At 46.2% G+C, this 23,871-nt stretch overlaps 3 protein-coding genes across 6 annotated transcripts; 1 reads left to right on the top strand and 2 right to left on the bottom strand.

Annotated features, from left to right (window-relative positions):
• Nucleotides 1–379: 379 nt before the first annotated feature.
• Nucleotides 380–4,304, bottom strand: LOC125543827 (C-terminal binding protein AN-like). Its single transcript, XM_048707313.1, has 7 exons — nucleotides 3,607–4,304; nucleotides 3,074–3,242; nucleotides 2,831–2,961; nucleotides 1,652–2,443; nucleotides 1,491–1,538; nucleotides 957–1,079; nucleotides 380–719 (listed from the first exon to the last, which is right to left on the bottom strand). Exons 1-7 carry the CDS (start codon nucleotides 4,186–4,188, stop codon nucleotides 645–647), a joined length of 1,920 nt encoding a protein of 639 aa, XP_048563270.1. The 5' UTR covers nucleotides 4,189–4,304; the 3' UTR covers nucleotides 380–644.
• A 4,691-nt stretch (nucleotides 4,305–8,995) lies between these two features.
• LOC125543825 lies at nucleotides 8,996–12,703 on the top strand. The gene is made up of 2 exons (XM_048707308.1): nucleotides 8,996–9,350; nucleotides 9,947–12,703. Exon 2 carries the CDS (start codon nucleotides 10,082–10,084, stop codon nucleotides 12,365–12,367), a length of 2,286 nt encoding a protein of 761 aa, XP_048563265.1. The 5' UTR covers nucleotides 8,996–9,350; nucleotides 9,947–10,081; the 3' UTR covers nucleotides 12,368–12,703.
• A 4,979-nt stretch (nucleotides 12,704–17,682) lies between these two features.
• Nucleotides 17,683–23,309, bottom strand: LOC125543826. Of its 4 annotated transcripts, none has more exons than XM_048707310.1 (9): nucleotides 22,956–23,309; nucleotides 22,814–22,866; nucleotides 20,488–20,547; nucleotides 20,080–20,157; nucleotides 19,638–19,767; nucleotides 19,354–19,406; nucleotides 18,703–18,867; nucleotides 18,412–18,602; nucleotides 17,683–18,273 (listed from the first exon to the last, which is right to left on the bottom strand). In XM_048707310.1, the coding sequence occupies exons 1-8, from the start codon at nucleotides 23,212–23,214 to the stop codon at nucleotides 18,456–18,458; spliced, it is 945 nt and encodes a 314-aa protein (XP_048563267.1). In that variant the 5' UTR covers nucleotides 23,215–23,309; the 3' UTR covers nucleotides 17,683–18,273; nucleotides 18,412–18,455. The 4 variants fall into 4 exon arrangements, with proteins under 4 accessions (XP_048563267.1, XP_048563269.1, XP_048563266.1 ...); XM_048707312.1 differs by having other exon boundaries at nucleotides 17,683–18,267; XM_048707309.1 differs by having other exon boundaries at nucleotides 18,444–18,602.
• Nucleotides 23,310–23,871: the final 562 nt, after the last annotated feature.

Genomic DNA, 23,871 nt, shown 5'->3' with positions numbered 1-23,871 from the left:
CCTCCGTTTGAACTAAAATCACGTCACTTATTTATGGATGAAAGGAGGCAATAACTTTTTAAACGCTTCCTCATATGCACTGAGCGGCAGGTTTCGCATCTACTACAAAAAAAAGGAAGAATCCACTTCAGATAACCACGTCTCTGTTAGGAAGCGTGTGGAATGGCTGGGAGCTGGGAGTTGAGGCGTGAACAACGATTTGGAATTCCTAGCAAATCCTTCAACTCCTCGAATACGATGGGATTTCACCAGGGGTGGGTGGGAACGACAAGAAAACCAAGAAAAACTTTGTCAGAATAGAGGGAAGACGAGACGAAGGAATCTTTCAATGAGTGTAGCCGGCTGCTCAAATTTGAGCAAGAGGGGGAACTTTTGAGGCTTACCTCCTCAAAAACGAAATCTTTCAAGGAGCTGAGTGTTTTTCAAAGTTTGATTAGAGATGCCCTTACAGTGGAGAGGATCAGATCTAGACTAGATCTACTACTAGTTATATAAGAACAGATACACACAAAATGCCTACTAGGTCCATTCTATACTAGACACGCCAAAACTAGATCGAAATTGACAGCAAACCACACAAAACCAAACCAAACCAAACAGCAAGGAGTCAGTTCATTTCTTTCTTTCATCTCAGCACAGCAGGGCTAATCTAGCCACCGGGTGACTCCATCTTCTTCGCTCGCAGCTGCGAGTACCTCAATGGACACGTCCAATACAGCCTACAGAAATCCCAACCAACAGAAACCAGGGTGTTACAGACAACTAGACAAGTATTTTGAAATATACTCCCTCCGTCCAAAAAAGCTTGTCCCTCAAATGGATGAATCTAGCACCAAGTTAGTGCGAGATACACCCATTTGAGAGATAAGCTTGGGACAAGTTTTTCCGGACGGAGGGAGTAGCAGCATTGTTCTCAAAGCGACATCGAGAATCAATCCATGGCAAAGTGCACGTACCAAGGAATTTCGGCTGTTGATAAGCTTGCACCCCTCCAGCAAGGAGCCTTCCACTTCCAGCACCCAGCCCTCCCAGATATCGAAACTATGGCTTGCAAACACAAACTCCATCTTCCTATTGATCTGTTAACATGTTGAAAGGCGGTTGCATGTCAAGCGTCGTCAACCGAGGGTATCACTATCAGGAAAGATCGCAAGAGAATTTCTATTTCCCAACCACTTTGACTAGCTCCAATGGAATCAAGATTGGGAGACGTATACTTTACGGAAAAAAAAATAGAAATGCACTGGTAGGAATGTGTTGGTTGCATGCTAACTAAGGGCAATCAAGAATCTTTAGTATAAAATTTCAACAGAGTAATTGTGCAAGTAGAGTATTCCTACCCACAAAACTTGAGGTGAAACAAGTAACAGCGACAAAGCATCAAATCCAAAATTATGAGCATACAACACGTGAATGCTGCCTTTTGTTGTTAAGTTCAGATAAAGGCACTTTCTAAAGTCAAACAGAACAGAACAGATTGTGTACATCACCTGCAACAGTTTGCCACCAGCAACAAAGGATCGTAATCCCATCAGATCCTGAAATGTCAATTTGTTTAACCGTTTTAGTACCGAATATGCATCGCACTTGAATAAACTATGAGACTGAACAACCAACAACCAAAATGATAGGGGAACAACTAAAGTCATACCTTGTTTTTGAAAGTGACAAGGAACTGAGCAGCAGGGTCCCTGTTCGTAGCATTTGACACAACATCAAGGATCCAACCACCACCACCAGCAAGTCTTTGTCTTGCAACATGGAACCCTGAATTATCTTTTGCTCTCAAAGCTACAACATAACCATCTTTTAGTGTATCAGGGCATTTTCTACCAAGCACGACAGGTAACTTCTTCTCCGAAGTTATTTCCATTGGGGATTCAGCAGGAGATTTCTGCTTGTACTTTGAGTCCTCAGGGGAAGCAAACCGTGAACTTGAACTTACCACCTGGTCTCTGCCACTCGTTGCATTATCATCATCTCTGCGGAAGGAATAATTACTGTCACTCTCTACAGCAGACAAGTCGTCTGTTTTCTGAGATCTGCGGTGAGCAGGTCTTTTTTTCCCTTTCTTTCCAGAGCGACTACGCCTTCCTTCTGTTCGTGAGCCACTATTTTGTGATGATTGCCCTGGAGCTTGAGATTCTTTATACTGGGATGTGGCTCTTTTCTTTTCATGGTTGAGAGTTAAATGGCTTTCATCAGTCTGATGTTCGCCATCAAAAACTTGTGAATGGTTATCTTTTGTTCCTCTGTCTTGATCATCTTCATTTCCAGCTTCACTAATTTCCTCATCTTCATCAGAAATTGAACTACTTGGAACAACACCATCAAAGAAAAAGGACTGTAGTATTGTGATTGCTTTCTCTCTTATTTCCATCCACACTTCTTCACTATAGTCTGCACTTCGAGGAAGAATTAGAACATTTGGCATCTCCCTAACCTGTAACAAATACATATTAGCCATCAATTTTCCGAGAAACAAGTAATACAGTGATAGCTGTAAAAAGGGGCACCAATTGCCTGCCCTTACTTCACACTAATGGTCTGTCTGTTTGGACAAGAAAGGTCTTGTAGCTAGTTTGTTGTTTCACTGCTACTGTGCTACACATCTTAATGCTATACAAAATGGTCAACTTCTAAATGAAGGAATGTTAAAATAAAATAAATATTTTCTCTTTCATTTTGTTTCAGAGATTCCTCTTCATTGGAGCCATATCAGGAATAATATGGCTTTCGAATGATGATGCAGTTCGATCTTAGATATACTTATTCCAACCCAAGTGGCCATTTACGGACAACATCCATATCATAAGTTTAAATTCCATACCCATGCTTCCATCCATTGTGGACCTTCAACACCATCCAATGCACAACCAGCTATGGTACCATCAAGCAAGAGTTGTTTGAGCGCACAGTCATCTATAAGTTGGCAACTACCAGTGTTGACAATGAATGCTCCTGTGGAATTTAAAAGAAAAGCGACTCACTATTTTAGATCTCAGAGTACTGAAAGTGCTATAAACTTATAATGCAACAAGCAGAACAAAAAAAGAAGCAAGAAAAATCGTACCAGGCTTAATGTGTTGCAGGCAGTCCCCATTAAGTATATGCATTGTGTCATTTGTTAATGTACAATGCAGTGAAACAAGATCACTTGCTGCCAACAGATCATTGAGAGTATCCATTCTCCTAGCAGCAGCAGGAAATACAATGGAAGGCCGCCGCTTTTTCCCTTCAGCCTTCAAAGGGCACGATACTGGAGTTAGAAAAATCGAAATCCGACCAACAGTATACACCCACCTATGCGCACTTGCAGGAGTGTGATTTGGAAAATCACCACAGTTTGTACCAATTTTGCATAAGTTACCAGTGTTTTTCATTTGTACTTCCCAGGAAGGAAGAAATTGGTAGGAACCTTAATAACTCAGCAACTTAAGACTAACAGTAGTACTAGACTAGTCAAAATCACAGACGAATGAGAGCATTAATCTCACAGCATTCCAGCCTCATATCATAACCTGAATGGTTAGTGAAAGACTGACTGCGAATCATCAGAAAGCAATTCCTGAAGCGCAGGAGGGAAGTTGCAGATCGGGCGCTTACCAGATAGCGCGGGTCGAAGTAGAGGACGCTCATCCGGAATGCGAGGCTGCGGGTGGCGAGGCAGCGCGCGGCGGCGGAGCGGCCGACGATGCCGAGCACGAGGCCGCGGCAGCGGCGCATCCCGCGGCAGAGCGGCTGGACGGAGCCGAGGCAGCCGGCGGCAACGGCGGCGGGGGAGGAGGAGACGTGGCGCGAGAGCAGGTGGGTGCGGCGGAGCAGGCCGAGGAAGAGCGCCATGACGGTGTCGGCGACCTCCTCGGCGCGGTTGGCGTCGACGTGGACGAGGCGGAGGCCGAGGTCGGCGGCGGCGGCGGCGTCGGCGGCGCGGTCGGGGGAGCCGAGGCAGAGCAGGAGCTGCCAGGGCCGGAGGCGGCGCTGCGCGGCGCGCGGCAGGTAGGCGAGCGACGGGAGCAGGACGGCGGCGGCGGACTCGACGCGGCCCGAGCCGACGGCGGAGAGGGAGACGTGCTCCACCCCCGCCACGCCCGCCAGCAGCTCCCGCTCCGGCGACGGGTCGTCGAGGCAGTTGAGCGACACCACCAGCGGCAGCCCCGCGGCGGCGCCGGCCGGCGAGTGGGCCATCGTGGGCCCGCGGGCGCCGGAGAGCCGGTCGGATCGGGGGGCGGGGAAGCGCTCCGGCGGGGGCTTTTGCTTTGGTTTGGGGGAACGGATTGCTGCGCGACGCGCGACCTGTCAGAGAGGGAGGGGGGGAGAGGGGTGGGCCCGGGCCCACCGGTTCACGAGGCGAGCGTGGCAACCGCCGGATTCAATTCAATTGTGTGCAGATCTCACTGCCGTTCCGTTGCATCCGTCGCTGCCTGTTTTGGTGTACCAAATTTGCGCCAGCACCTTTGCTGCTAGCAAACGCCTTGTTTTTCTTTTCCATCAAAAAAATTCGGTGAAAACCAGGTTATCACGAAAAACATGCCAAAAACCTATAGGGAGTGCTACACGTCAGTCGGCGGCCTCGCAACCAACCTGTGGTAGGACAGGACAGTGGTATCCCCGGTCCATCAGAGTTCAAGTCATACATTTACATTGGTGCTGGCATTTTCCTGAATTTATTTCAGGCCTTCCGGCGATGTGCATTCAGTGGGAGAAGGTGCTCCCGTCGACTAGGAAGGCGTATGTGGCAACTTCATGAATCTCAAGATGATGTGTCGGCTCCGTCTCTCGAAGGTGCTCGTAGGGATAGGGTGTGTGTGCGCTTCATAGGGATGAGTGTATGATTGTGTACGTACGTACTTGTTCGGAAAAAGAAAGATCCCCCGCCTAACGAGCCATTAATTTAACGCCGGATGGTCGTCAGACGAGCTTTGCAACAAGGATGCTGCTGCACTCGGACATTTGCAACAGAGTTCATGTTACAGAACTTTTGCAACATAGGTATTCGTGCAGAATCTTTTTGCACCAGAGCTAATGCTGGAGATTATTTTTTGTCTTTACCTTTTATGTGGTGCTATGGGAGAAAATTATACAACATCACTGGTGTTGCAGAAATCTGTCTTGCAGTAGGGAGGATGTTGCAAGAAAAAAATCCGCCGTCGTACGCCGTGATCTCCCATCGTATGATGGTGAGGGAGGAGCAGCGCCGCCCGTCCTTGCCATCGCGCCGCTGCCGACAAGTGTCGGGACCTCTGACCAAGTCACCTCGCCGCCATCCTCCTCTCCGATGACGAGCACACCAATGAGCATGCCGGAGCACTGCGATCACCGACCACCGACTTGTTGCAGAAATTCCGACGACCCACCCTACAACACCCACCCATGGTGAGGCGGTCTCCCGCGAAATCCAACGACGACCTACACCACCCGAACATCCTTGTAGCGTCTCCTTCAAAAGAGCCCGGCGACGACGTGGTTTGCAACAAAGGCCGAGTACGGAAATGATTCTGAAACATGGGTCAAGTTGCAGGAAAGTGAAGTGGCGGAGGTTGGCTCCCGACTGTCTGACAATGAAGATTTGACGGGCACGAAGGTGGTTGACGCGGGCAGGTAGATCTGTCGGGTGAACACAAGCGTTTTCCAAACTATATTACAATTAATCTGAAATTTCTAAAATAAGAAGTAAATTTGGGAAGGTGATGTTCTACAAGCACGTAAAAAATCAAACTTGGGATCGATGTCATCAAACATGTATGGAAGACCCCAATTCAAGGATGATTAGTGACAAATAGTACAACACTAGGGGTGGATCAACGAGCTGCTCGGCACGTTAAGACTAGGCTCGTTAAACTTAACGAGCAGAAAAACTCTGCTCGGCTCTGTTCGTTTGAAGCTCGTTAAGCTCGTGAGATCTCATGAGCACTCGTTCACAGACAAGACTATGTTACGGCCTACTAAATGAGTGTGTTGGTGTGTTTTATAAAGTAAGACGGTGACTACAAAAGGATGTGCACTAGTTAATTTGTTGCCTCATATGGGCTAGGTTGTGTCGATTTGATTGAATAGATGGTCTGATGTGCTATAAATTGTCGTCATAAGGTAAAAATGCGGTGTATTGTATTAACGAGCTGCTCGTGAAACTCGTTAACTCGTTCGTTAAGCTTAACAAGCTAAAATCAATGATTAACTCTGATCATTAAGAATCGAGCTACGAGCTTAACGAGCCGAGCTATCGAGCGCTCATTAATCTCGTGAACTACCAGCTTTTGGTCCAACCCTATATAACGCCACTATTCATGCACAGTTTGTAATTTTTTTTCTTCGCTCCCAAATGCACACTACTTTGAACTTCTAACTTCACATGTTTATCAGACAACTTCTTTCCCAAACGTCTTTTAAATACTTTTTGAATATATCGAAACATGGTTCCCGTTAAGTCTTTAGTGTAACTTGATTTGCATTGGAGATTTCCTCGTTTTCCAGGTGACAAACGCCTTGTGCTGTGCCCCCTTTGCTCATGTAACTAGTAATCGATAAGGATGAGTCTTACCAATTGGTGTTTAGATGAGCTCTAGTTCATCTAGTTATGAATCCGGGTAGAGGTAATTTCGCACAGAAAATGGGCTCGAGGTGTAGAAAAATGTCCAGAAAATATATAAAACCTCCGTGTAATATGAAATAGTAGTACAATACACTGATTTTGCACAAATCTTCACATCTCTTGCTATTTGAAAAAGACGTAAGGTTGCGAGTCAGTCCATTCCTCCTTCGTCAGACCCTTATTTTATCACTACTCGGTTTTCCCACTGTTTTCCTTGAAAACCGCCGCAATGCCCATCACTTATTGAATTTCCAAATAAAATATATTTTCTTTAGTAAGCCAATAAGTACTTACCAAATAAGTATTTTTATCAATATTTTTACACAATCGTATTAATACTGATAGGTAAATCACATACTAACATATTAGAAAATTTATACATTCCTGTAATACACAAACAATTATCTATTTTTAAAGATAAAAGTACCTAAGGCTCGGCTATGAGAAATCTTCCAACCGAAAACAAAGGCGAGAAAGGCTATATGTTTATAAACCAAATAGCTATTTAAAAATAACATCCGGTCTCAGATGTAACATCAAATCTTTTAGGAAAATATTTCAATCAATAAAAGGATTAGAGCATCGAGCATAACTCCCGATGGGAAGGGATCAAAAGAGGAGACGTGTCAAATTGACATTGAGACATGGTGATGGCTATGATGGATAAGTTATCGATTTTTGGATTGATTTATTCATGAATAAATTATGAACATGTCATTAACAGTGTTAAACTCATATTGATATCTTATCATGTAAGCATGTGCTGCGTATATAGCAGATACATCTACGTAAATAGCTAGTACGTTAACCACAGAAATAAACATGAGGGGGATGAACAGATCATACCCTCCTATCGGCCAAGCCATAGTCGCGATGGTGATTGTATCCTCGGTAGCCTTCTTCTCGGACTCGGTCTGACTCACGATTAGTGGCTAATCACACGGGGTAGCGGACGAAGACGAACGGTGGCGAGCAGCCGCGTATGAGACGCTCCTCAAAAACCTAATCCCCTTCTCCTAGTGCAGGATTGCAAAGGACAAAGGTCTGGAGGCCTGCTCTCCCATATAGCCGTGCACGTGGCGGGCGGGATGGGATCACCGAAAGCAGCAACGAGTGGAGCGCCGGTGGGTTGTGTGTGAGGAGGCAAATGCGAGCTGATGTGGGTGAATGCTAGGGTTGTTGATGCCTCCAATATATTAGGGTTGTGGTAAGAAGACGTGGGCTCGACCATGCTCGAGTAGACAACAATTCATGATTTGACGTTTCGGATTCGTAGCGCGTTCGTTAACAATCGTAATTAATTACTTCATCTACCCCATAATGTAAGACATTTTTTTATTTTAATGTAGTGTCAAAAAATATCTTACATTATTGGATGGATGGAGTACTAATTAAATTTTCGTTTCTAACCGGCAAAAAATAACTACACACATGACATAGGCTTGAGCTCGGCTCATTCATGAAACATGACGCAAGTGAGGTGAGACGGGTGGCGGAGGAGGAGCACGCAGGAACCACTTTTATTCTCATGCTTCAATAACATGTGAAATAGAATCCTTGTACGCCTTGTTCAATTAAACCTTCGCTCAAAGAGATTGGAGAGGATTGAAGGGGATTTAGAGAGATTTAGACCTCTTGGGATTTAATCCCTCTTAATCCTCTTCAAATCCACCTCAACCGAATAAGGCCTTAAAAAGGTCTAAAACTTTCTCCACTCCTGGGATAGCATTAAACTTACATTATGGGATGGATGGAGTACTAATTAAATTTTCGTTCCTAACCGGCAAAAAATAACCGCACACATGACGCAAGCAAGGCGAGACGAGTGGCGGAGGAGGAGCACGCAGGAATCACTTTTATTCTCATGCTCCAATAGCATGTGAAAGAGAATCCCTTGTAGGCATTGTTCAGTTAAACCTTCTCTCGGGATTTAAACCCTCTCAATCCCCTTCAAATCCATCTCAACCGAACAAGGCTTTAAGAAGGTCTAAAACTTTCTTCACTCTTCAGATAGTATTAAACTTTGACCACCTAGTCATGACACCTGCATGGGCCTTTAGAGTTTTTTTTTTTGAAATTGTTTTATGGGCCTAAAGCCCATCTATATAACAAGCTAAGGCCGGCGATTTACACGCTTGGTGGGGTGTGAGAGGGCAAGGGCATTCAGTCTTTACATACGAGCCTCCAAGAAAGCTAGGGCAAAGGGCATTTTGGTCCTTGCATTTGAATCCGACGAAGAAAAACTTGGACAAAAATGAGGGACAAGGGTATTTTGGTCTTTACATATGGAATCGATGAGAAAACCTAGGGCGAGGGTATTTTCGTCTTTTCACGCTAAATCGAGAGGAAAAATTGACAAGAAAAGCTAGGGCAATATATATGTATTGCAAAGTAAACGAAGGCAAATCGTCGAAATCCAGTCAAAATCATCAAATCTCAAAATCAAAACCACTGTTCCCCGTCCCCATTTTTTTCCGGGCATAAACACGGGGCTCGTCCCGTGCTTGCTCGCCGCCGCCGGCGGGTCGTGGCGAGGCCGCCGCCTCCCCGTCTTCTGCTTCCCCGCCGCTGCCACCCCCTTCGCTTCTCCCCCCGCGTCCGGTCTCTGTCGCGGGCGCCTCCTCATCTCGCTTCTCCGCCGCCGGCGCGGCCTTCTACCCTTTCCGTGCTTCCCCGCCGCCACCGCCGCCGCCGTACCCATCCAGAGCGACGGACCTCTTGAGCGTCTGCAGATTCCTTCCACTCTCGGTTTGATTAGGTGCAGATTTGGTGCTCCTTAGTGCTAGTTTGATTCCCCGCTCATGAACTGTTTATGAATATCCTTGAAAATTGTCGGACTTGATGCTTTCTTTTGAACTAAATTACAACTGCCTGCTGACATACCAGTGTAAACTGAATACAAGCGAATAAGTTCGCTGTTTTCATCCAGCAATTCTCCTAGTTAATTCCCACCAGGGGGGTGGGGTGGACCGGGGGGGGTGGGGTTGGGGGTGGGGGTGGGGTGGGGGGGGGGGGGGGGGGGGGGGGGGGGGGGGGTTTTTTTTTTGGGGGGGGGGCACCATCTAGAATTCTAGATCCACTGCTGTCACCCATTGGGCACTAGGGCACTGTTTGAGTTGGATGTACTTATAATTCAGTTATGCACCCTGATGGTTGGAATTGTACCAAAATTATGTATCTTCAGTTGATCTTTCGTATCTCTGTGACGTTCATGCACTCTATAGGGCGGTGTTTGGGTTTTGTGTAGTTATAATTACTGTCATGCTGGAGAGGACTGTATTTGTCAAAAATCTTGATGCTGCAATTAGTTGTATATACTATGATTTTTGTTAACATTTGATCCCTTTTGGGCAGGGCTTGGAAGGTTTGTTTGGTCACACTCTCAGCACTGATTGGTGGAAGGTGTTGTGGTTCTCTGTTGTCTGATATCTCGCTCGAATCCATAGTGAGAGCGTGGCTGCTGTTCGTACCTTTTTGAGCTGTGACGGAATGGAGTGCAACAAGGATGAGGCCCTTAGGGCGAAGGAAATTGCAGAGAGGAAGTTCCAATCCAGGGACCTGCAGGGGGCCAAGAAATTCGCCCTCAAGGCCAAGGCTCTCTTTCCGGATCTCGAAGGTATTGTGCAGATGATCACTACCTTGGATGTTTACCTTACTTCGGAGGTGAAGATTGCTGGTGGGAAGGACTGGTACTCTATCCTTTCCGTGGACATGTCGGCAGATGATGAAACTCTGAAGAAGCAGTACAGGAAGTTGGTGCTTCAGCTCCATCCCGACAAGAACAAGTCAGTTGGTGCTGAGGGTGCTTTCCAGATGGTTCAAGAGGCATGGACCGTGCTGTCCGACAAAACCAAGAGAGCGCTGTTTGACCAAAAAAGGAAACTGATTGCAATGCAACAGAAGACATCTCAATCAAATAAGACAAGTGCAGCCAATGGCTTTGAACATTTCGCAGCCAAAGCACCCGCTTCCAAGGCAAGTGCAAACAAAGAAAAGACAGGATCAGCAACATCTGCAGTGCGCCAGCGCCCGCCCCCGCCCCCACCCCCACAGCGCCCGTCTCCACCCCCGCCACCACAGCGGCCGCTTCCCTGCCATCAGGCTGCTGCTCCAGCTCCACCTCCAGCAGCACAACCTACATTTTGGACCTCATGCAACAGGTGCAAGATGAATTTTGAATACCTCAGAGAGTATTTAAATCGCAATCTGCTTTGCCCTAGCTGCCGCGAGCCATTCATAGCAAAAGAGGTTCCGATGCCACCACCTGAGGTTGTTCAGGCAGTACGTGATTCAAACATCCGTGGTGCAACTCACGATGCAAGCACTGGCAGAAAGTTTCAGTGGGGTCTGTTCTCAAGGACAGCTGGTCCAGCTAGTGCTACTGCATCATCTGCTGCTGGTGCTCAAGCTGCTAATATGGTTCATCAGACGTATGAGAAAGTCAAGAGAGAGAGGGAGGAGGCGCAAGCTGCAGCAAGAAGGGAAGAAGCTCTTCAGAGGAAGCACAATCCTCTAAAAAGGAAAGCAAATGTGTCCGAGAATGTTAACCATGGAATGGGTGATGTTGCATCTGGAAAGAAGATGAAAACTGTGGGTAACGATGCTGGAGTTGGTTCTTCCTCCATTCTCTCAGGTCCATGGGCCAATTATGTTGGAACGCCTGGTGGAACTATACCATTTTCAAGCAACAGTGGAGCCTTTGAGTTTCAAGGTGCTAATGGTGTGATACCGAATTGGAGACCCAGGCCTTCTACTCGGATCAGCGTAACTAGGACTTTCTCTAAGAAGGATATTAGGAGCATTTTGATTGACAAGATGAAGAGCAATTTGAGGGAGAATCTAAAGGAGATAAGAAGTAAACCACTCCAAGTTACAGTTAATGGAAAAGCTAGCGAGAAACATGTGGTTAACGAACATGTTGAGGGTAATGAAACTCTTGCATCAGATGATTCTACCGCAAACAAAGATGTCTCTGCTGATCCAGAGGAGAATGGTTCTTCTAATAGCGCAGATGCTGAAAATGAAGATGACAACACTTTCTCCTATACTGTTCCTGATCCTGATTTCCATGATTTTGACAAGGATCGTACTGAGGAATCTTTTCAGAGTGATCAAATTTGGGCTTCATATGATGATGAAGATGGTATGCCTCGTTATTACGCATACATTCAGAAAGTTACCTCCTTGACTCCATTTAAGGTCAAAATAAGTTATCTTGCATCGAGGACAAATAGTGAATTTGGACCATTGAATTGGGCTTCTTCTGGCTTCATAAAGACATGCGGTGATTTCAGGATTGGTAAATACGAAACCGTAGATATAATCAATATGTTCTCTCACCAGATAAAATGGGAGAAAGGTCCACGTGGGGTGGTCAAAATTTATCCGCGGAAAGGTGATATCTGGGCTTTGTACCGAAATTGGTCCCCTGACTGGAATGGAGATACTCCTGATAATGTGCTTCATGTTTATGATCTGGTTGAGGTACAGGATGATTATGATGAAGATAATGGAATTTCTGTCATTCCCTTGATTAAGCTCACTGGATTTCGAACAGTTTTCCAGCATCATCAGGACCGGGATGCCATCAAGAGGATTCCAAAGGGAGAGATGTTTCGGTTTTCACATCAGGTTCCCTTTTACAGGATGTCAGGGGAAGAAGCTCCAAATGTCCCTAAAGGTAGCTTTGAGGTAGATCCAGCTGCTATCTCTAAAGAACTTCTTCAGGGAATCACTGAAACTGTGAAGGAGGCAGAGGGAACTTCTAAATGCTGATTAAAACAGTTGATGCTGACTCGGTTACGCCTTTGTTGACCTGCCGTTTTGAATCAAATATTTGTTGACATCTGCTAGTTTCTATAGTTTCCTAGCCTCTACTACTTTTGACTATCACCTTTGTATACAGTTGTTGGTCTGGGGCTAGCCATTCCTAAATCATCTTGTATGGCATCTGGGCATGTGTCTTGTCATCTCAAAACTTAAACAGTGATGCTGATAATGTGAGTTAGAGACATAGTCATTTTGTATGTCACAAAAACTTGGAAGTGCTGATACTTCTACAATATGTTGTTTTATCTCTAGCTGTATGAGAATGAAGGTTTTGCTATTTTATCTGGTTGCTCAACATACCACTTGGTTAACATTATGGATGGTTTGGATCGGTACTCCACGAACATCCTTTTCCAGGTTGTTACCAGCAGTACTGATATTTGTGGCCGAACAGTGTATCACAGTATTGTTTTGTCCTTATTGTCAGCGAAGTTTTTCCCTTTTCTGGAGTTTTCTTTTAATTCTTTTACTCCCTCCGGTCCATATTGGTTGTCGCAGCTTTAGTACAACTTTGTACTAAAGCCGTGGATCAGAGGGAGTACTGCTAACCAAATCCTGAATGGCATTAATATTTGGACATATGAAGAAGAAAGTTCTTTGCAGAATATCCGCTGTTTGTTTTCAGGTATGCGGACTGTCCATGTAATGCTTACCTACAACCTTTTTTGTGGGCAAAAACATGTACTCATTAGATTCACAGCTTATTATGTACAGATTGCCTCTTCTGGACCTCACAGCCGCGATCTATAATGCCCCACAGCTGCGGTGTACAACCCCTCCTATTTCCAGAAGAAAAGAGTCTGGCAGCAATCGAAGGCAGAACCAGTTACTTGGTGAGCCTCATGGATGATGCACACTTGTGGAGAGTGAGCAATCAAGCATGGTTCAATCCTGAGGTGTCATTGTGGTTGTGGAAACTGAGGAACTAAGCAAGGTTCTTCAACCTCAGTTGACCTTTGTTGACAGTGAGTGGCCTGGCATGGCTAAGTGAAGCAAAATCGGTTCTTATCATAACTGCGCCCAGGGAAAGTCAAGGTATCAACTGTCATTTACTCATTTTTCTCCTGTCTTCCTGCATTTGCACAATACCGTTTGCTTTTCTTCTGACGTCCTTGTCTTGAAATATACTTTAGCTATTGTATGTCTGCATAAGATAGTATTACTGTCGATGTGAAACTTTTCCGCTGGAACTACTGTTACTATTAGACTTAGCAAAAACTTGTGTCTTGCTTGGCTTGGTGTACTTGCATTTATTTCATTATTATTAGTAAAATAGCGCGTCTGCTGAACTAGCCTATGTATTTTTTGTTATAAAGATATTGGAATATGTCCTTTTTGGCAAATTCCCCTTAACTTTACTCGAAGAACATTTAAGAGTTGCTGGTGACATAGCCCTTTTAGGTCCATATCACCAGGAACAAGAATCTCTGTCTTAAAGGAAAGAATGTAAGCAAAGCCAGAACGCATCGCATTTCCTTCACCCAAAGTCGAGATGGACATGTGAGCTTGTGTTTGATCTAGCTCCGGATATACTGCTTTGCATATATGGACTCAGGTGGAGCTATGTGGACCAAAGGGACTTTAGATATTTCCTAGGTACAGTAGTATGTTGCGCCAACGGTCTCTCGTCTCTCTGTTATCCGATTTAAGCTTTAACAAGCTATATGTAAGGTCATGTCTTACTGTGTGCCTTATGAAGGCTAGTTTTCCATTATCACGTGCTCACCATAGAGGCGCAAAAATTAATAAGCAATTGAACGGGAAAATGGGTGGAAAGCCTTGTGTGCTTACAAAGTGTTTGTACCGTGTTAGTTGTCTCTTATATTTCCGATGACCTACATTGATCTGATAATTTACTGTCGGTTAGAGGTTGAGGCAGGTCTAACATCAGCTATTTTTGATGGCAACAGAACAGAGTATGGATGACGCATCTCTGGCCTGAGCACGACATGATCCAGGCGTTATCTAGGTAGGGTTGGTTATCGATCCTCTGTGATAACATTTATGTTCCCTGGATGTGAGTATGAAATCTGCTTTTTTTTTATAACAGGCGAGTATGAAATCTTGCAGGTTGTTGGAATAGACTGCCCTGACGGTGAGGGTCGGTCAAATGCGGTCTCGATTGGTTGCCCACGGACACACTTGTCGGTCGGTTGCTACTGATTTTATCTTTCTTATTATTTTCATTTCTGATTGCCGTAAACCATGAAAGGAGTACCCGTCCATTCATCTTAATGGTTCTACAGTGGGTTTTCAGTAATGAAAATCGGAAGGGGGAAGCCCTTCTTTGATCAAAAATAATAATTCATAATGGAGGTTCGGGATTTGCATTGGATTGCGTGGCTATGGTTTGTTAGTGAATGAATGGCTGTGGTCCATCTTATAGGCTGGTACCAAATTGTTGCATACGGCCAGGCTCAAGTTTGAGCCCAAGAAATTGAAAAATCTGCAGACACAGCACATGCACATTGGCACATATCCGTTCATTTTGAAATGGCAGCAATCCAGCCAGGGCTGGAGCACGGCACTCTCCTTGTTCAATGGCGTTTCATTTCATTCAAGTGGACTGATGTCAACTCTGGATTGCATCTAGCGTCACGTTGATTAGTATCGTTAATTCGTTGGAGGTCGATCGGGTGGCTAGCGAACTAGCATTGCCGATAGAACCATGGCCTCCACTCCAGGCGCATCCCCGTGCCCGCTCGGCCGTCTTGTCCCCGCCGGAAGAGTACGCGGACGTCATCTCCGCCGTCGCCCAGGCCGGTCGCCCCACACACTGCAAGATCGTCTACGTTTGCAGGTACGCCAATTTACGCCAATTTTACACAGATGGCGGCACCTACGCCTTCTCTGGGGAAGCATGCCAACGGCCCCAAACATACCATATGGCGAGCAGAGCCGGCCCGGGGAGGGTCCTCTCCTCTTCCCGCGGCACGAGGAGATGCTGCGTCGGCAATGCCAGGGAGCTGGCGCGGCTTCTCGGAGCGCTGCTGCCGAGGAGGCGGCGGGGCTGCCGGCGGACTCGTGAGGCTGTGCAGCATGGGCATGGAGACGCTGAGAGGCATCGGCGCCATCGTCCTTCTCGAGGAAAGGGAATGTGACCGTATGCATCGTTCTGATGCAGAGGCCGGAGAGTCCCCTCTTTTCGAAAAATAGGTGAACCATGTGACGAGGATCATCTTCTAAGTGTTAGTCGTGAGTAATCTACTCTTCTCACAAGTACTGGGAGCCCTCCTCTAGCGACACGGGGGCGCCCCTGTTCGCACCGCCGCTCCCCTCCCTCCCTCGCACCCAGTCTCGCCGCCACCTGAGGAGGCCGCCGGCAAAGGCCGCGCGCGCTCCGGGGATGGTGGCGGCGAGGCGCTTCTCCTCCACCGCGCAGCCACCGTTTCGTCAGAGGAGGGACGACAGGCTGCATCAGATTGGATTGGGCGCCTGGCCTCGGAGGTGGGCGGAGGCAGCGCCCGTCGGCGTCGTCCCAGTGTCACTGCCAGCCAGTCCCGGCCCCCTGTGTGCGGCGGCCCGTTGCTGCTTGCTCGGGCGCTGCTGGTCTGGGACGGGGGCGGATCTGGGGCTTCCTTCCCAGATCCGGTCGGTGTTGGCTGGGCCGCCAGGTGGGGTCAGCCGGGGAGGTGGTGTTGCTGGGTGGTGGAGGTGGGAGTGGTGGAGGCTGGTGGCGGTGGGTGCTGTTGGTGGTGCTTGGTGGACTGCTGCGCCGGTTTTCGATCACCCCCGCCTTTGGTCAGTGCTATGGCGTTTCGGATCTGGTCTCCGGCAGGTGCACGGTGGCGCGCGTGGGGCGTGTTCGTGCTCCTGATGTTTGGCTACAGCCCGGGACCATGGTGGTTCCTGGCCTCGGGCAGCGCTCCTCTGCTCCTCGCCGGCATGGTGCTCGGTTAGGTTCGGCGGCTCGCGCTGCGTCCGGTGGCCCTGCGTTCGGACGGCCATTGGTGGTTCTAGTGCCTAGTGCTGATGTTTGGCCGTATGCGGTTTCCGCGGGGTGCGGTTGGCTGCGACGATTCATGTGCTTCTTCGTCTCGGAGGGGCCCGATGGTGCTGGTGGTCAGCTATCGTCTTGCTGTAAGTATGTGCTCAAACTCCGGGTGAGAACCTTGCATCGACTATGTCGATGTCGGCGGCAATGGTGTCTGTGGACATCGTTTTCCTCGTAGGAGGTGTCGTTGCGGAGCTCCAGCACCTGCAGTACCTTGTTTTGTGGTATCCAGGTGAAAACCTAAGATCTGGCTTCTCGGATCGGATGGCAGTCTTGTGTCCTTGTCGGCACTACCTCCCTGGAGGCGTCATCTTGGAGACCCAAACGGTGGCTTCTGTGCCTGCGTGTGGTTGAGGGTGCAGCGTTTGGTGGTGGTGGTGGTGGTGTGGCCAAGTTGGGAACAGTCGGAGGGTCCAATGGTGGTGGTGGTGGTGGTGCGACTGGCTTGGAGTCGACGGTGGTTGTTTGGTGATGTTCTTTGGGGTTTGGTGGCGGTGCCTTTGGTGCCGCAGGGCGGCCATCTGTTTCCCCCTCGTGAAGGTGTCTCGCTATGCATGCTCAAGACTCTCCCTTGGCGCCCGATGTATTGCGGCGAGCGTCGTGCTCTTGGTGATGTCTTGGTTCATCTTTGCTTTTTGATGGCGCTAGATGCCTCCCCAAATTGTTAATCGTTCCGATCTTCCGTGGCGGGGCACCCAGTCAAGGTTCGTGCTTTTCGCACTCGTTGGTTGTGGTTGCTCCTCAGTTGTGCCGTGGGGCTCGGTATGCACGCAATGCGGTGCGTTAGGTTCCTCGCAAATTGTGATCCCTCGACAACACCCCATAACTACTTGTGTCTGCCGTGGTGATGGTCCTTTTAGTCTGCTAGCTAGGTCCCGCCCTTGTTGGGTGTCTTGCTCTTCTCTTCTTCTTGTAACCTTGTTGTACGGTTTTCGGCCCGGTTTCTCTTATAAACGGGTCAACTTGTTTTAGGTTTTCGATCCGGTTTCCCTTATAAACTGGATCACTCTCCTGGCATTTTGGCCACTTTGAGTAATATATTCAGGTGGAGGGACTCCTCCCCCGGTGATTCTCAAAAAAAATAAAAAAAAATAGCGCCGGCGATGGCACAGCGCTTCGACGCCATTGTGGAGGAAAAGCTTCACGGGTCGTCGGGCTTGTCTTTCAAGTCTTGACCCCTTTTTCAACAACAAAAATTAGGGCCCACTTGTTTCATTATTATCACGGACTAGCACCTCAATTTTGTCAAACTCTGGTGTTATTATTGTTTGGTTCAAGAATTAAGAAACCGTAGTAGTAATAAGTTCGGTGAATGAATACATCTCCATAGCTAGTGTGCGTGGGTGGTGCATCTTGATCCTGCAAAGCATCCTGCCTTTGCCTTTTGCGACGCAGAGAAACGGACCGTACGCATTTCTCTCACTCTTGTGTCTAACAAACACGACAGCTGCCTAAGAACATGAAGACACAACCACAACAACACATTCGGCTCAACCGTGTGTACAAGTAACGTGGAAGGGGAATCAACTTGTCACTTTGCGACACACTGCCAAGACATGGAATGGGATGATGATTGATGAATGATATTCCCTCTGTAGAGAAATATAAACGGTCTTATATTTCTTTTCAGAGGGAGCACTGTACTAATCGACAGCAGGACATGGCAAAAGTTAACTGTAGCGCGGTGCGTTCCGGAGTTCCCCTCGCCCGATTTAACAAGCAGGTCTTCCCTCTGCTCTTCTTCAAACTAGGAACAGAAATTGGGGCCAGACAGATCCATCACCTTGGACATGTGAGCGCTGCTATGACATGATGACACTTCTTCAAATGCAGATCGACGGCCTTAACTTAACTACACCTTAAACAAGCAACAAGTCAACCATTAACGACATACATAGTTCAACGAGTCAGATGGGCTCATGATGAACTAGTGCATCGAATAATCAAGCGTGCTCAACGGCGCGGCACCTGCCGACTGACCGAGGCTTCTACTCACCAGAAAAGAACCGTGGAGGGAGGAGAACTTACATCGATCGATCCTCACGCCAGCTCGCAAGGCACCCATTGTTTCACTCTCAGGCTCAGCTCGCTAGGAACGGAGGTTGACCACTCCTCCAAATCCGGAAGGGGACCCGTCAACGCGATGTAGTTTACGCTCTCCTTCTCCGAAAGCCTCTTCCAGTTTAGCTGCGATATAGTAGGGTCGTATCATCAGCAGGAGATCATTTTGCACCAGCAGTCGAGAATACACAGTTTCAGTAGTCTGGTAAAAAAAAAAGATTCTTACTTGCCCTGGAAATGCAGAGCATAGAGCCTTGATTGTGGGATTCTGAACCCAGGAGGAAACATCCCCGTCGGCAGCAAGAGATACGGCGGTATCTCCAGCGCCGCAGTTGACCATGATTCGACCATCGGGCATCAGCTTCTTCGCAATCTCTAACCAAGTTTCCACCTGCAACAATGTCGACACCACGGTGAAGACAGCGGAAGTTCGTCGAAATGATGTAAATACTCCGTAAAAGCACCATTCATCAATTTACAATTCTCGGATGTGCTGTTTGTAGAAATATGCAAAATCTTTGTGTACCACAGTTCCTCTAATTCTGTTATAAAGATCATTTCATTTTTATGCATTTGCATTTATTCTGGAATGTATAAGTTTTTTATGTCAGCTTTTCAATGCCAATTACATACCAGACCGAACTGAGTATGAGCATTCATTTATACAACATGCTAACAGTTCAAATTTGTAACCACCATGAATTTATTTGTGGTGGAGCTATGGTGACCATACCACAATATGGTTCTGTTGTGTTGTGAAGGGAGCACGAGACATATATAATACTGAAAAACTATAAACTCTAAATGCTAGCCATGGTAGAAATACATACAGAATAATAACAAATGAACTAAAAGGGAATAGCAAGGGAGATTTTACTTCCTGTAGCTGAGGTAAGACTTCTCCATCAGCAAATAAATCAACAACAATACCTGCAGACATGAGCTAGGTACCGTCAGGCACGAGCAAGTCAGTTCCCCAAACTAAAAACTTTAAAGCCTCTGAAAAGCCAATTATATGTATTCTATCACCATTTTTTATCACACTGAGTCTAAATTTACTACAGATAATCATTGAAAACTGATTACTAGAGAGCTTGCCATAATTAAATTCCAAGAAGGCAGTAAAACATGCATTATGTTTGCATCAGATAAAATGTTCACCAGCAAATCCTCCTTCGACTGTAGCCGATGGGGAAAGTGCATCGCCAATATGCACTGAAAGTGAACCACCTAGTTCCGTGGTCTTCTCTAAAGTGGACATACCAAAATAATCCCTCGACAATTCAATTACCTGTCATGAAACGATAAAGTTTTTCAGGGTTTTCAGTTATGATCAGGAAAAGAATAAAACACAAAAAACAAGGCTGAAAAACATGAATAGTTGTAATTGCGTAAGCAATCACAGAATAATGGTAATGGATGTTTTCTTGAAATAGCATAACCAACATTACTGGTATAAAAAAAAGCCCAAAAAAATTACAAAAAAATAATGCTGTTCTGACAAGTTTCCAAGACTACCGTATAACTGAAATTGGTAAAATTCTCCAGACATTCAGTCATGTATTCAGTAAACAAATTGAAGGACAGTGATAACAGTTTTCACCGTCGGATCAATCTCCCATCCGATAAGTTCTATCCAAGGCCAAACTTCTAGCATCATGTGTGCTGCTGTCCCAGCACCCTGAAAGAAGCATGTAGAGAAGAAATGAATCACATCTGCAAGAGGTGTGAATAGCTAATTATTTAAATAAGGAGCGCTATGACGCTGTATTGCTTGTCTAAGTAGATCACCTAATGCTCTTACTAGGAATTGTGACGTACAATACTCTATACAAACTCGTTGCAACTGGTTGAATACTAAAGTAGCGCGTAAAACAGCAGATTTTTTTTACTATTTTTTGGATTTTACTGTTCATGTGAGCCCGAGCTCACAAAGTCACTTTGGTTTCGCAGAAACAATGACGTGTATAGAACAGGAGCATGGCTAAGAAATGTCAGAGAATGGATTTACCAAACCTAGAAGTGCAACAGGGCCGCGTGGAACAACGGTAGGTAGGCTGACACACTCATCCTGAATGAAAAAAAAAACAAAACGGGTTATAAGAATTTACATTCAGTGACCGCTTTGAGGGAAAGAAAAATGGTACTATGTAAATACAAGAGGTGAAAGAATAATATATATGATGCCTTCATTAAGAAATTAACCCCTTGCATTGCACGGCCAACTGGCGATGAATGATGATGCCAGCAATGAGCAGTGTTGGAAGCTGATTAAAACTTTTTCTGTGTGATAAAACATATTTTCCGTGCGATGGTTCTACATATGTAACAAATCCTGTGCGGTGAAAACAACTTTTTTGTTGTCATACCGAAAACGTAGGGGTGCATTTATAATGCTAACAGAGCAACAGACCTATTGAAAGCATCGAGCATAAATTCCTAATGCCTACAGCCTACTAGGTGCTCGATAATATGCTTATAACAATTATGTATTCATACCGGTTAGCATGCTTTGTCCATAGACCCTCTTATCTGGCGACCGTTCGCTGGGAGGGGGTGGCATTTGTGAACGACGACAATTTTAATTGGTTGGGGGGTGGTAGTTTCTTTAAAACAACATGGCATTTTCTGGAATGAAGCCATGGCATTTTCTGGAATGAAGACTCAAAACCGCCATCCTCCAAAAAATGTCATGCTGTTCTGAAGAAATTGTCACCCCCTATACAATTAGAACTGCCAGGAAAAACATTGGAAATGTCACGCTCTTCTAGTATTGAGCCTTTGGTTAGGTTGTGAGTTCAAAACTTTGTATTGTGTTTTTGCTATTTTCATCTATTTTACAATTTTTCACTATTTTTATCCGATGTGATTGCAGGTAATTTCTTTGGAAAATTAAAATTTCAATCAAGATTAATCAGATTTACGGATCATGTGGATGCAACATGTGCAACGCTGTTCAAACAGTTTGGGATGGTCCGAGGATGATATTTCATCTGTTTTAAGACTGATAAAATGCAACGATGTGTTGTTTTAAAATGTCTTAAAAAGGCCCTAGCTTTTTTAAATACAAACATTGGCTCTAATTTTCAACTTGTATTTACCTCCATATCTTTGATAATTCATGATGATTAGTATAAATACATAAAAATAATTGAAATTAATATGAACTAGAAAGATGTTGGTAAAGAAACAACAAGAAGGTGGACTAGAACTTAACACCAAGGCACGTCAAGATCCAACACTCTAGGAGAGCAGTGACCACACGATCCACCGACCTCCTCTATGGTGTCAACATGACCGTCACCAACAAGGTGTATCAAGGTGGACCACCACAATGCCATTACTGGGGAACAAAACTCTTAACCCTAAGAGACCTAACTTTAATGCTGCAACACATATATGGGTCACTCCGCACCGGAGGAGGAGGGGACTCGTGGCTTTGTCGGCGGGGAGTAGGTGGAGCGGTGGCGGCTATTGTGGTTTTATGGAGAGGGATATGGCTACACAACCTATATCGTTCAACATGTCATGACCGGCGAAATAACGTCGTGAGAACCAGAATGACCTCGTCAATCTCAAAATTTCTCCTTCCGAGTAGGACTGGACACTATGAAATTTTGAAATAAAAAACAAAAGCAACCTAAAGTTTAAACATAAATGTCTCACCCCCGCAAAAAAAAACATAAATGTCTCTTAAATTGGCTTTCGTTGGTTTAATTCAGTTAGGAAACATCAATGTACTTGATATATATTATAGAAACCGGACCGTACCATACATCAAAGGAGAAAAGCTAAAACTAGCCTTAGTGGTTTTTAAGCATATCGACTATCCCCATCATCAAACTAGTAAAAACCGGTAGAACCGTTCGATTGATAGTGAACCAGGCTGTTCAATCTCCATCCACAAATATCGCTCAATATTTTTATTTCGTGTGGGAAATATATGGGTAAAAACTTTTACGAACGAAAATAGTAAAGAAAACACGTCAGCTAGGTTTCCTTATCTGGCCTGGACCATGTGATTTGGAGGCGTTTCCGTTTTCTTTTTTGGAAATGGGGGCGTTTACTTATGTGGCCTGAGGTAAGAGATGACCGGCTAAGGCAAATATATTTACAAGTGTTAATTTTCTCAACTGTTCAGATATTCTATGCCCTCTACTACCTCCCGTGAGGTAAGAGGGGCCATGTTAAAACAGCTCTACCGTCATACGTTTTGTCAAGAAAAGAAAAGAAAAGAAAAGCTCTACCGTCATACGAGGTATATACTCATATGATGGATGTAGAGCGGTAATCTAAAAATGTCGGCTCATGCATCCAAATTCTGTTTAGATTAGTACCCAGTAGGAATTGGTCCAGGCGCTCTTCTTGGGGAGAATGCTGTGGATGTTCCCTGCACGAGACAACCAAACACGGAGCTCGAACTCACTCGATTCAGAAACCAACACCAGTCCAAATCGGCGAGCAACCGGTGACACGTACGGGTGGGGTCGAGGACGAGGTAGCGGTTGGAGGGCGAGTCGATGACCATGATGACCTCGTTGAAGGCGGTGCGGTAGGAGGCGAGGAGCACCAGCTCCTCCTCCTCCCCCTGCTGCTGCTCGGCGGTCGTGGCCGCGACCTCGTCGGGGGCGCAGCGGAGCCGCGCGAGGGAGCGCGGCTGCTGGACCTTGGCTTGGCGGCCGCGGTGGAGGAGGAGGAGGCGGGCCGGGGACAAGGTTAGCGGCATGGTGGCCGGCATTGCTCTTGCTGCTGCGGGATAGAGCTGGGGCTCGGCTCCTTGTTAGTGTTAGCTAAATATAGTTAGCTGTCCCAAGATCAAACCTAAGTGGACCGGAGCAGCTGCACGAGGACTCCAATCCTTATATAGGAGATTACTACAAGGTGACATAGAGCGGCAAATTTTCGTGTTTTGACCCTTTTCTGAAATCTATTCGAGATTTGATCCTAATTTGATTTTTTTTCGAGATCTGATCATTTTGCTATCGCGAGATTCCATGGCGATAGGGTCTAACAGCCTACCGCCAGGGACTGTGGCGGTAGGAAACATCGCTACCGCCAACCGGGCTGGCAGTAGCCTGCATAACCCTACCGCCAAGGTGCTTGGCGGTAGGCACGAGCACGCACTGTGTTCAATACTTAGAAGATTTTTGGCGGTAGGGCATGCAACCCTACCGCCAGGGACCTTGGCGGCAGGCTGTTATACCCTATCGTCATGGTCTTTGGCGGTAGCAAAAAGATCAGATCTCGAATTTTTTTTAAACTAGGGTCAAATCTCAAATAGATTTTAAAAAAGAGTCAAAACACAAAATTTAGCCACATAGAGCTGCACGTGAGCAGCCAGCACACATATTGCTAGAAGCTAATACTATAACCGGTAAGGTATCAGCCTTGCCGA

This window comes from Triticum urartu, chromosome 3, assembly GCF_003073215.2.
Source record: "Triticum urartu cultivar G1812 chromosome 3, Tu2.1, whole genome shotgun sequence".
Classification (NCBI taxonomy): Eukaryota; Viridiplantae; Streptophyta; class Magnoliopsida; order Poales; family Poaceae; genus Triticum; species Triticum urartu.
Note: the sequence above shows the minus strand (reverse complement) of the source record. Positions and strands in the feature narration are given on the sequence as shown.

What these genes read in the sequence shown, in the direction of transcription:
- LOC125543825 (XM_048707308.1), top strand. Translation starts at nt 10,082, where the DNA reads ATGGAGTGCAACAAGGATGAGGCCCTTAGGGCGAAGGAAATTGCAGAG.
- LOC125543826 (XM_048707310.1), bottom strand. Translation starts at nt 23,214, where the DNA reads ATGCCGGCCACCATGCCGCTAACCTTGTCCCCGGCCCGCCTCCTCCTC. An exon ending in CCTCGTCCTCGACCCCACCC is followed by an intron (nt 22,867 to 22,955) that starts GTACGTGTCACC and finishes TGTCTCGTGCAG; the next exon opens with GGAACATCCACAGCATTCTC. An exon ending in AGTCGAAGGAGGATTTGCTG is followed by an intron (nt 19,407 to 19,637) that starts GTGAACATTTTA and finishes TCATGTCTGCAG; the next exon opens with GTATTGTTGTTGATTTATTT.
- LOC125543827 (XM_048707313.1), bottom strand. Translation starts at nt 4,188, where the DNA reads ATGGCCCACTCGCCGGCCGGCGCCGCCGCGGGGCTGCCGCTGGTGGTG. An exon ending in CACAATGGATGGAAGCATGG is followed by an intron (nt 2,444 to 2,830) that starts GTATGGAATTTA and finishes TATTTGTTACAG; the next exon opens with GTTAGGGAGATGCCAAATGT. An exon ending in TTGTCACTTTCAAAAACAAG is followed by an intron (nt 1,539 to 1,651) that starts GTATGACTTTAG and finishes TTGACATTTCAG; the next exon opens with GATCTGATGGGATTACGATC.